The following is a 12413-nucleotide window of genomic DNA, read 5'->3' as shown; positions in this document are numbered from 1 at the left end:
TGGACAAGGGGTTAAGAAATTGAGAAATAGTAACTAAAAGGATGATTATGAGGGCATGAGCTCATGGTCTTTCATAAATATAAAAAGGTAGTATGTATAAATATGTATCTAGAAATGTATCTTATTTATATTTTTAAAAAGTCAACAGTGATTTCCTACAGGGAGTTAAATTAGAGATTATGAAGGAAAATACATTTTTATAAAAATTATACCCTTCTATGATGTTTTAGCAATTAAAAAATCATATTTATTCTATGGTACTAACTACACATAAACGATATATGCTTATGAATACATGCTAGAAGGGAAGACGGAAAAATGACAACAGTTGATTTGTTATAATGGTGAAGATTAAATGCAGTTTCCTCTTTCCTTGATTTCTTTCATTATTATAATGTTTGCTTAATTTAAGAATGAAAACAAAAGAGCAGCTGCCTTAAATATTTTTGGAAGTAAATAAAGTATAAATAATACATTAATGCATGAAAGTATAGGAAAGGATTGAATCAAGAAAAGAACTCATAAAATATTTATGAGACTTCACATTTGTGTATGTAAATACAGTCTTTACAAAACAGCCTTCACAAGAAGCGGCAGATCCAAACCAAGGCCAGCCCCTTAGCACATCAATCACAGAATAATGCATCCCGCCAGAAACAGAGTGTGATTTGCTGTTAGAAGAAAGATATGGGTATGATACAGTGAGAGATACATTTGAAACTCTGACCACCTGAGAAAACAAATAATCTTTCCCTGTCCTCCTTTTCAGGAGATGATAAAGTCATCCGGTTGTGGCACCCCAATATCAGCACCAAGCCAGTGGGGAAACTTGTGGGACACATGTTCAGTATCACTGAGATCGTAACCAATGAAAAAGACCAACACATCGTCAGCCTTTCCTCTGCAAAGGTAACAAAAAGAAAATAACAAAACAAAAGTAGTTTTTTCCTTAAAATTATCTGTTGGAAGGCATAGGGATTATGCAATTTTTGACTGAAATAAATGATAGTCATTGAATCATTGAGAAAAATTGAAATATTGAGAAAAATCATTGAAAAAATATTCATCAAAATATTGAATATTGAGAAAAATGTTTAGCCTAGAGGGCCATCATAAAGATGAAAGGTGGTCATTCATTTGGTTATTTAGCAAATATTTATTTATTTCATGAGTGTCTATTGTGTTAGATACTGTTCTGAGTTCTGAGCTCTAGAGACAAAGCATTGAACAAGGAGGACCAGGGCCCTGCAATGAGAAAGTTGACATGCTAGGGGAAGAGAGAGACAAACAAGCAAAGTAACAAATACATGAGAAAACAGTATAACTATGGTAAGAAACAGGAAAACACAGGGCTGGATGTAATGGCTCATGCCTGTAATCCCAGCACTTTGGGAGGTTGAGACAGGAGGATTGCTTGAGGCCAGAAGTTCAAAACCAGCCTAGGCAAAATAGAAAGACCCCATCTCTACAAAAACAAAGAAAAAGAAGAAGAAAAGAAACAGAAAACATAGTGGTGCGGTGCAATTGAATCTCACCTGTGAGGAGGTGACATAAAAGCTGAAGCCTGAATGATCAGGCAAACCAGCCCCATGAAGAGCTAGGAAAAGGAAAAGGAAAAGGGTGATTTAGGCAGAAAGAAGAGCGAACTAGGCTGGGTGCAGTAGTTCATGCCTGTAATCCCAGCACTTTGGGAGGCCGAGGTGGGTGGATTATTTGAGGTTAGGAGTTCGAGATCAGCCTGGCCAACATGGTGAAACCCCGTCACTACTAAAAATACAAAAATTAGCTGGGCATGGTGGCAGGCACCTGTAACCCCAGCTACTTGGGAGGCTGAGGCAGGAGAATCGCTTGAACTTGGGAGGTGGAGGTTGCAGTGAGCCGAGATTGCACCACTGCACTCCAGTCTGGGCAACAGAGCGAGACTCGGTCTCAAAAAAGAAAAGAAAAAAAAAAAGCAAACTAGGCACATACATGTTTTTAGTTTTTTTATTGAAGCTATATTATTATTATTTACAGAAAAGGGAACAGACAACATCCCTTCAAACTATTTCATATAAATTAGCTTTCATCACATTAAGCAGAAAGCACATAAATCACCATGGGTAGTTGTGTGCCCACTACATGCCTTTTCCTAAGCTCTTAAAATAGCAAGATTTTCATTCTTTTTTCTAATTTTGCAGTCTTTCCACCAGGATATTATTTTCTTCCCCAACTGCTAAAACTGTATGTCTAGTCACAGAACCCAAGTATTGAACAGACATGCCACATCTATTACACCTGAAGAATAATTGACAAATGTGGAAAAATGCAGAGACAAATATAATCTTCACTTACTTTCATTTCATCAGCAAAACCAATGGGAGCAATGGTTGGAAATCTTATCAAGCACAGCTCTACTGACCAAAAGGCTGATTCTCTTCTTTTTTTTTTTTCTCTGAAGGGGAGAAATTTACATACTTCGATGACTTATAACAGATTATAAATGTGTGTAACACTTGCTGTTTTTTGTACATTTTCACTTTGGAAGTGGTATGTAGAAACCTGAGAAAAGGCAGTTTGACTAGATTGTGAGTGTGCATATCTTCAAAGGCAGTTATCTTTAAAAAAATTCTGCATACCTAAAAGTGAATTTATTTTCTACTTCAAATCTTCTTTTCCTTACTTCTGATTTTCCTCTGTTAATGGTATCATTTGTTTCCCAGTGAGCTGTGATCCAACTTCAAAGTCACCTTTGATCCTTCTATCTCCATAAGCCTTGCCACTGGTCAGTGTGAAGTCTCTAAAATGTGTCTCCTATAAATTACCTCATTCTTCTTCCCAGAGTCATGGCCTTGGTTCAGTCCCATCCACCAAGGGGATCCCAGTTGCAGGTGGCCCATTAGAAAGCACTTGTAGGCCTCTTATCTTCAGTTTCTTCTCTCCCCAAACCATCCAGATATTGTATGGCCATGTTGATCCTCCTCCAACCCATTTATAACCGTGTCATTCCCTTCTCACATATATTCAAAGGCCCCTCATGCCTTACAAATAAAGTTCAATTTATTTTTTCTAGTTCTTAAGGTTCTCTAGGGTCTGGAACCAGAATATCTTTTCAGCTTTGTTTGGCTTCAGAAATTTCAAGCTTCACTAAATGCTTCTCCAAAGGCTTTATGCATTCCCGTCTTTGTCTGAAACAATTCTCCTCCCATTCCCAGCCATCCTATCTATCCTTCACATCTAAGTGAAATACCGAGTCATGCACAAAGCCTTCACTAAGACAAAAATGGAGGGTTTTTTCCCTTTTCATGAGTGAGAAATGTGTAAATTTGAAATAAACCTGGAGATAGAAAGAAAAACTAACAATTTAAAATGTTACCTTTAAGTTTTAAAAATTTGAAATCTTTCCTTGCTTTAGTTCCCTGTGCTTTCTGTTTGTATGGGATTATCGTAAATGACGTAAGTTCAAAGGTTTATTTTTCTTGTTTTTTTGGATAATTGGAAACATCCATGATTGCGAACCTGGTTTCACTACCTTCATATTTTACTACCTTGTGGCCTCGTTCTGTGGCTTGGGACATTCCCTTTTGAGTAAACTGTTTGCAACGTTCTTAAGAGTAAGACTTGTTTGAAAACCGTCCTGAGTGACTGTAGGAAAATTTTCTGGGGAAGACAAATTATGTATTAGGAAACATAAAATGTGAGTGGCCATCTAGGAAGAAAAAATAAAAGCTAAGGAAAAGAGGCGAGGGCACATGCTTTGGAATTCATTTCTCAACTTGCAATACTTTTTGCTTATGTGCAGCTCTTGTTGCTTTTTCTTTAGTTCATCACCCAGGATGGCTCCTTGACAACCTTCAAAGCAAGACCCCGTGGATGGCTCTGAGTCCTGGGGGCAAACATGCCTACTAAGACCAGGAAGCAGTCCCTACATGAGGCTTCCTTCTGAGGGTGGCTATCACACTTCTATCACCAGGAGCTCTTAGCTATGACTGCACATTTACTTAAGATGAGGCAGGCTGTTTGTGCTTGCTGCCCTTTGGGACTCTTTCCTTTGTTAATTCTTATTGTGTTTCTGAGTATCTTTATTTTATCCTCTGGACTTTCTCTAGACACCTCTACCAGCTTTCAGAACCCCTGCACACACACATACACATATCCACTACAGCCTCCCTAAGGTAACTATCTGGGTATTCTATCGACATTAATCTTTTCTCTCTCACAAAATGTGGTTCCCTCGCATTGTTTCATGGCTGGTAAACTGTGTCTCAGGGCTGTACAAGTAGGAATCCCAACTTTCTACTGCATTAATATGTCAACCAATATATGAACCCCTGCTAAATGCCTGAGAGTGCATTGGGCTCTGTGCCTATTTACATTTTGATGTAATCTTTGTCCAAAAGAAGCTAAAAATCTACTTGAGTAAATAAAGCATAGCTGCCCCAAATCTTTGATAACTAAACCTAGGAATGACACAGACATCAATTTCAATTTTCTCATTAAACTGGACCAGGAAAATTGAACTTGATTGTGCAATTTGAAATCAGGAAGTTATCAAACTGCCTGGAATCTTCTCAAAAGGCAGGGTCGATCTGGTATATCTCTCAAAACTCAAAATATTCACACCCTTTGACACAAACATTCTATTTGTAGGAATTTATCCTTCAGCTGTATCTATATTGCTTTACAAAGCCAGTGTACTTTACAAAAATATATGTGCAAAGAGGTTCACTACTGCTTTAATAGAAGAAAATAAAGAAATATAATACATATGAACAGGGAACTAATTACAAGAAACTATGGAGCATTCACAAACAGAATACTATTCAGACACTAAAAGAATGAGATAAAGCCAGGCACAGTGGTGCATCCTGCAGTCCCAGCTATGCAGGAGGCTGAAGCGGAAGGATCACTTGAGCTCATGAGTTCAAGACCAACCTGGGCAACATAGAGAGACCTCATCTCTTAAAAAAAAAAAGAGGGCCGGGCGCGGTGGCTCAAGCCTGTAATCCCAGCACTTTGGGAGGCCGAGATGGGCAGATCACGAGGTCAGGAGATCGAGACCATCCTGACTAACACGGTGAAATCCCGTCTCTACTAAAAATACAAAAATTAGCCGGGCGAGGTGGCGGGTGCCTGTAGTCCCAGCTACTCGGGAGGCTGAGGCAGGAGAATGGCGGGAACCCGGGAGGCGGAGCTTGCAGTGAGCTGAGATCCGGCCACTGCACTCCAGCCTGGGTGACAGAGCGAGACTCTGTCTCAAAAAAAAAAAAAAAAAAAAAAAGAATGAGGTAAATCTAAGTACATAAATATGTCCCAACAGAGATGTAAGCTCTTCATATATATGAACTCATTTAATGTTCATAACAACCCTATGAGATAGGTTGAGATAGGTACTAGTATTATTCTCCCTACAAGTGTGATAACTAAGGCTCAGAGAAGTTAAGAGATTTGCCCAAGTGCACAGAGTTATTGGAGGTGAATCAGGATTCAACTGAGATAGTCTGCCTCCTGAAGTGGTATCTTCCAGCAATTATTACCTAAGCAGTGGGATTGAGGAGTCCAGTGTTAAGTGGTAGGTGGGAAGGAGAACTCTGGTTTTGTACTGTTTGAATCCGTTTACTAGGTATATTAGTTTGGTAATTAAAAAGTTAATTTTTAAAGACATGCTGGATGTCTTCATTTTCTATTTGCCAGTTATCACACAGGGAAAATGTGAAAACAAGAAGATAAAATTAACAGGTTTGGTTCTAACTACAGTGCTAAAAATGTTTTTTCTTATTAAGTAATGTGTAAGAACTTAATAAATACATTTAGCATTGAATTTCCTAAACAGTGTTGAATGCCTGCCATTCATACTATACTGTCATACATACCCTGATTTTCAAATGCACCATTTGTCTGTAGTACTATGTTAACTCTCCAAAGAGTTTCATAATCTCATATATCTTCAGGCTCCTTAATGTAAAATCATGTAATCAATTGAGTGACCCTGATTTGATTCATTTGGGGACTAAAAATCTCATTAGCCTCTTGTAGCCATTGAGTAAAATTAGAAAGGCAGGCCACATTCTGATTTTCCTTTACAATCAGAAAATGGTGAATTCCCCAGACCCCTTGCTCTATCTAAATGATACTGTGATTCTAATTCTAAAGATTTCTACTGGTACAACTGTCATTATAGAATAATGTTCAAACTTCCATTCAAGTGTTTCTTACAATGCAGTGTCACCATTTGCATCTATCTACTCTCCTGGCGAGACTTAGATCTACTCTACAACAACAGAGCTTCTATTAATCTTTGTATCTGTAACACCTAGGCTAGAATTTCATAATTATTTGATGTATAATGAATTTTGTATGACTTGTTAGTGTTGCATCTTCTTATAAATCAGACATTCTGCTCTAGTCACTCTATAATAAACACCCATCAAAAAACAGATACCTGGCTGGGCGCGGTGGCTCACACCTGTAATCCCAGCACTTTGGGAGGTTGAGGTGGGTGGATCACTTGAAGTCAGGAGTTTGAGACCAGCCTGGCCAACATGGTGAAACCTCATCTCTACTAAAAATACAAAAATTAGCCAGGCGTGGTGGCGGGCTCCTGTAACCCCAGCTACATGGGAGGCTGAGGCAGGAGAATCACTTGAACCTGCGAGGCAGAGGTTGCAGTGAGTTGAGATGGTGCCATTGCACTCCAGCCTAAGCAACCAAAAGTGAAACTCTGTCTCAAAAACAAAAACAAAAACAACAACAAAAAACCCATTTACTTTATTAATACATTTGGACAATAATAATTGGCATAAAGTTTGCAGGAAGAAATGCCAGGAAATGTAGTTGAATCAAGACAATCCTCACTTTGGGTACACACATGTATATATTTTTAAACTTCTTCTACTTCATCATTATTTATTTATTAATTCTTACGAAAGGCTCCAGGAGAAGTCTTTCTCTTGGCCTTTTCTTTTGATATTTTATGATAAGTGACTTCAATTACCAAATTACCCTCAAAGCACTTAATCAACCTTATAGTTGAATGTTTTTCCCAATGTTAAAAAAATCCCTCCATCTCACTCCATTCCCAATGCATCTGAAAATCATTATTGGCTGGGCACAGTGGCTCGCACCTGTAATCCCAGCACTTTGGGAGGCCAAGGTGGATGGAATTCACCTCAAGTCAGGAGTTCGAGACCAGCCTGGCCAACAAGGTGAAACCTCATCTCTACTAAAAATACAAAATTTAGCCGGGTGTGGTGGCAGGTGCCTGTAATCCCAGGCATGCGGGAAGCTGAGGCTGGAAAATTGCTTGAACCCGGGAGGCGGAGGTTGCAGTGAGCCGAGACCATGTCATTGCACTCCAGCCTGGGCAACAGAGTGAGACGCTGTCTCGAAGAAGAGAAGAGAAGAGAAGAGAAGATCACCATTTTTATTTTTACTGCGACTAGAAGATAAATTTTTAAAATAATTTCAATTTATATGCATATAATTCATATATTATACAAAATGCATATATACATATATTATATGTATATAATCTTTGATTTATAACTTATAAATGTTCCATTCTGCCCTGGCCTCTTTAGTAGAAGCCACCTGTCCTCCTTGATTTTCTCTACAAGTCTTAACGACATTTCCCTGTCGTAAAGCCACTAAGTCTCCTTTTATATCAACTTAGTCTGCTTCTGCCATGTTTTGCCCCTTGTTTTCTTCCTAAACCCCCTCAGTGCTGACCTGGCTCCACTTCTGTCTTCCCAAGCTTTGCGTCACAAATACCTGCCACGAGAACACTGACAACCTCCAGGGGAATAAGTGAAAGAAGACTAGTGCCTAATTAACACGTGAAAGGAAAGTAAGCCTTGGGGGCCGAAATCACTAAGCTAAAGGGAAAAGTCAATCTGGGAACTGCTTAGGGCAAACCTGCCTCCCATTCTATGCAATTCATCCCTCTGCTCCCTGCGATAAATGCGTATCTGATTGCCCTCCTTGGAAAGGCTAATCAGAAAGTTAAAAGAGGCCGGGGCAGTGGCTCAAGCCTGTAATCCCAGCACTTTGGGAGGCCGAGACGGGTGGATCACGAGGTCAGGAGATCAAGACCATCCTGGCTAACACGGTGAAACCCCGTCTCTACTAAAAATACAAAAAACTAGCCGGGCGAGGGCGAGGTGGCTGGCGCCTGTGGTCCCAGCTACTCGGGAGGCTGAGGCAGGAGAATGGCGTAAACCCGGGAGGCGGAGCTTGCAGTGAGCTGAGATCTGGCCACTGCACTCCAGCCTGGGCGATAGAGCGAGACTCCGTCTCAAAAAAAAAAAAAAAAAGAAAAAGAAAAGAAAGTTAAAAGAATGCAACCGTGTGTCTCTCACCTACCTGTGACCTGAAAGCCCCCTCCCTGCTTGAGCTGTCCTGCCTTTCCGGACTTAACCACCGTACATCTTACATATATTAACTGATACCTCATGTCTCCCTAAAATGCATAAAACCAAGCTGTGCCCCGACCACCTTGGGCACATGTCGTGAGTGCCTCCTGAGTGAGGCTATGTCGCGGGCGTGGGTCCTCAACCTTGGCAAAATAAACTTTCTGAATTAACCTCTCTCAGACATTTGGGCTTCACAAATATCACTACTTTCTTTCCGCAAAGCAACTAATATCTTGTGATCACCCAAGAATAAAGTAAATAGATTATGTTTTCTGAGGTTGTCCTATTTATTAATTGATTTATTAAATTTAAAATGTATTGTCTGTACAGTGTGAAGCCATATAAATTCCTATTTGACCAAGACAGAGAATAAGACCAAAAACTGACTAACCAATCAAGCTAAACAGAATACATAAGACGTTGGGAAAAAAAAGAGTCAAATAGACTGTGGCTCTTCCCCCCACGAGAGTTATAGTCTAGTAGAGAGGGCCACCGAATGAGTCATCATATTATAATTGCTAATTGCTATTAATACAGACAGGTAGTAATGTGCTGCATAACCATGTTTCTGTCAATGATGGACTGCAGATATGATGGTGACCATATAACTATACCATATAGCCTAGGTGTCTGGTAGGCTATACCTGCTAGGTTTGTGTAAGTATACTCTATGATGTTCACACAATGACAAAATCTCCTAAGGACACATTTCTCAGAACATATCCCTGTCCTTAAGCAGCACATGGCTACATTGTAGGCATCTAGAGAAAGAACATCTAATTGGAAGGGTGTCCAATGAAAGTCGTTTAAAGATTAATTTTTTTGAGTTTTTGTTAATTTTTAACCAGCGCCCTGTTTTTAGACCATTAGTGCAAGTGTCCCAGATATAGTTTTATTTTGCATGTTTTATATAATATTTATAGTATAAATATTATAATGAATACACCCTACTGCAGTTTTTCCCTCAGCACTCTATTTTGATATTTATTCATGTTGTTACATATAGCTCCAGTTCATTGGTTTTAACTGCTGACGGAATCCTGTTGTATGAATGCAGCACGTATTATTTGTCTAAGTTGGTTAATGAACATTTGAGTAGTTTCTACACTTTGTATCTTTATGCTTGTTGCTTTGGTTGAACAGAAGTTTTTAATTTTAATTTTTAAAGTGTTTATGGCTTATGCTTTTTGTGTTTATTTAAGAAATCCCTTCCAACTCTGAAGTTCTTGAAGATACCCCCATATTTTTCTAAAAAGTATAGTCTTCTTTTAATATTTAGTTCCCTGGTTCTCTGTGTCTCTCTATTTCTTTCTCTCTCTTTCTTTTCTTTCTTTTCTTTTTTCTTTTTTTTTCTTTTTTTTTTTTTTTGCTATGGAATCTCGCTCTGTCGTTCAGGCTGGAGTGCTGTGGCGCAATCTTGGCTGACTGCAACTTCCACCTCCTGGGTTCAAGCAATTCTCCTATCTCAGCCTCCTGAGTAGCTGGGATTACAGGCGTGCACCATCATGCTTGGCTAATTTTTGTATTTTTAGTAGAAACAGAGTTTTACCATGTTGGCCAGGCTGGTCTCGAACTCCTGACCTCAAGTGATCCACCTGCCTTGGCCTACCAAAGGGCTGGGATTACAGATGTGGGCCACTGCCCCCAGCCTCTCTCTCTCTCTCTCTATGTGCGTGTGTGTCTGGGATTACAGATGTGAGCCACTGCTCCCAGTCTGTCTGTCTCTCTCTGCGTGTGTGTGTGTCTATATGCTCACTCCTTCCAATCTACACTTTCCTCTACCTGGCCCTTTAGGTCCCAGTTCAGACATAGTTCTCGTTCCTGAGCCAGAGGTTACCTTGCTTTAGTTCCTAGTCAAAAAGTGATGTGCCCCACCCTCACTGGTCTCATATCTTTGAAAAAGCTACACATCCAGATGAGGACAGAGCAGAGCCTGTTGCTTTTCTGAATTGGAAGACCTGCTGCTCCCTCAGCCGTGGGGCCCAGGCATGGAGGTCTTTGGGTCCTGTCTGTCTGCAGAAGCTGTTCGGCTGCCATTGCCTGCTCCAGACCAGGCACCCAGGTCTTAGGCTTCAGCCCATTTATTGCTTTATGCTTCTCTCGTTTGGATCTAGAGAGATATATATCTTGCTTTGGAGCCCTGCTGTTTCTTTTTGCTTTTTTGAGTATATATTTTCTGTGTGTTTGGAGAAGAAATAGTTCATCAAAGCAAAAACTTTTAGCACTATTCTGACCTGAACTCTTTAATTCTCTTTATGGAAGAGTTTTTTTAAAAAGAGTAGGAGTTAGCTAGATAGAGAAGGCCTTTGAGAGGAAATCGCAGATGAAAGGAAGAGTTCGTGTGAATGCACAGAGACCAGAATAAGAAGCTTTTTGGAAATGCAAAACACTTTGGTATGACAGTAGCAAAGAAGGCATATAGGGAGAGGGGCAGCAAAAAGCCTAGAGGGTAGGAGCAATATGACGCAGAAGGCTTTTCTGCCTCCCACAGCCCAACAACTGCCACTTCTCTAAAACACACAGGGAAGACCCGAAGAACTGCACACTGAAGAAGAGGAAGAAGACAAAAGCAAGCATAATAACTCTATAGAGAACATCACAGATTTCAAAACATAATCACATCAATTAAATAAGGTGAATGGTGCTGATGTCATCACGGCCATTCAAGAAACAAGAAAACTGAGACTCAAGGAGTTTAAGTGATGAACTAGAATTGAAACCCTAATCCTCCTTTGCCTAGTCTCTTGTTCTTTTTGTCAATTGCAATTCAGAATGTGTATACATACAGCAGAAAGACTGCCCACCATGAACATACCTTAGCCAAGGCAATAAAATAAAAAACAGTTTGCATAGAAACACATTTTTTGATGAACTCCTTGAATCCACTTTTGTGTCTCTTCCTCTACTTGTCTCTCATTCTATGCTCTGGATTGAAATCCACATAATCCATTATACTTGTTTACTTTATGATGCAAAAGGCTGAAAAGGCTCAATGTTCTAGCTACTCTTTCAAAATTGGCATTTTCACTAGAACAAATAAAATAAATTTCAACAGTACAAGTTCTGAGTGATACTAGCCTACAGAGGGTTTACATTAGCGCAAAAGCTCCTCACCAATGTTCTCCAAGTCACAGGACCTAGACGATTTTGTGTTCCTACACATCAGGATTAACCTGCCTTAGTAATAGTGAAGATTTGAACCTAATTAACTTATAATGAACTCAATTGTAAGTGCTTCTAATTAGAAGTTAGTAGCTCTCTTAACTAAACGACTTACTAAAGTTTCATATGTAGTTCTGTTAATGGTCACCCATTTACTCAACAAATACTCCAATATAATAGGTTACTAAATTTACTATAACATGAAAATATTATTTAAGGGCTGACGTATCTGACGTATAGCTAGAAAATGTAATCTCCCCCCAGCTTCTATAACTGAAGAAATGTAATTATTGATCAATCAACACTTATTTCTGAAATTCAATAACACTAACTTACTAAAAAAGAATAATAAAGAAGCTAAGACCAGTTCTTTCAGATCACAAACTTAACCTAATTTTGCTGAATTTGTACTTCATTGTTCTTTCTATTCTCTGATATCAACTCAAGTTCTATTTGAGTAATTATAGAGTTATCTTTCCTCCCTCAAAGGATAGTTTTAAAAACCTATATTCTCATACTCCTAGTATGTCTATACCATCCCTAAAAACTGCTTTTATAATTCTTACATCTCTGGGCAAGTGGAGAGGGAGGTTTTTAGTAACTTCACTTAGTAAGATGTTTCCGTTGTCATAAGAGAGCAATTTGAAAGCTTCCACTTAAAGTATGTCTTCTCCCTATTTTCTCATCCATACTACAAAGAGAAATATGACTTTAATTCAACTGTAAGTCATGATCTTTTATTATTCCTCCATGTTCTTAAAGAGTAATAAATACTATGTTCCTCCCCTATAATGATAGAAAAATCCAATTCCTAAAGGTTTACCTTTAAGCAAAGTTTTAATCACTGCTGCCATTTTCCTG

General features: G+C 39.1%; 1 protein-coding gene across 2 annotated transcripts in view; it reads left to right on the top strand.

The window, feature by feature from the left end:
- WDR64 (WD repeat domain 64) overlaps positions 1 to 12413 on the top strand; it is a 153027-nt gene that overhangs the window by 71303 nt on the left and 69311 nt on the right. For both annotated transcript variants that reach the window (XM_031935422.1, XM_023216182.2), the window contains one exon: positions 770 to 909. In XM_031935422.1, coding sequence (XP_031791282.1) covers positions 770 to 909 — 140 coding nt within the window. The remainder of the gene's footprint in view (positions 1 to 769; positions 910 to 12413) is intronic.

Source organism: Piliocolobus tephrosceles, chromosome 1, assembly GCF_002776525.5.
Source record: "Piliocolobus tephrosceles isolate RC106 chromosome 1, ASM277652v3, whole genome shotgun sequence".
In the NCBI taxonomy this organism is placed as follows: domain Eukaryota; kingdom Metazoa; phylum Chordata; class Mammalia; order Primates; family Cercopithecidae; genus Piliocolobus; species Piliocolobus tephrosceles.
This window is presented reverse-complemented; position numbering and strand designations above follow the sequence as displayed.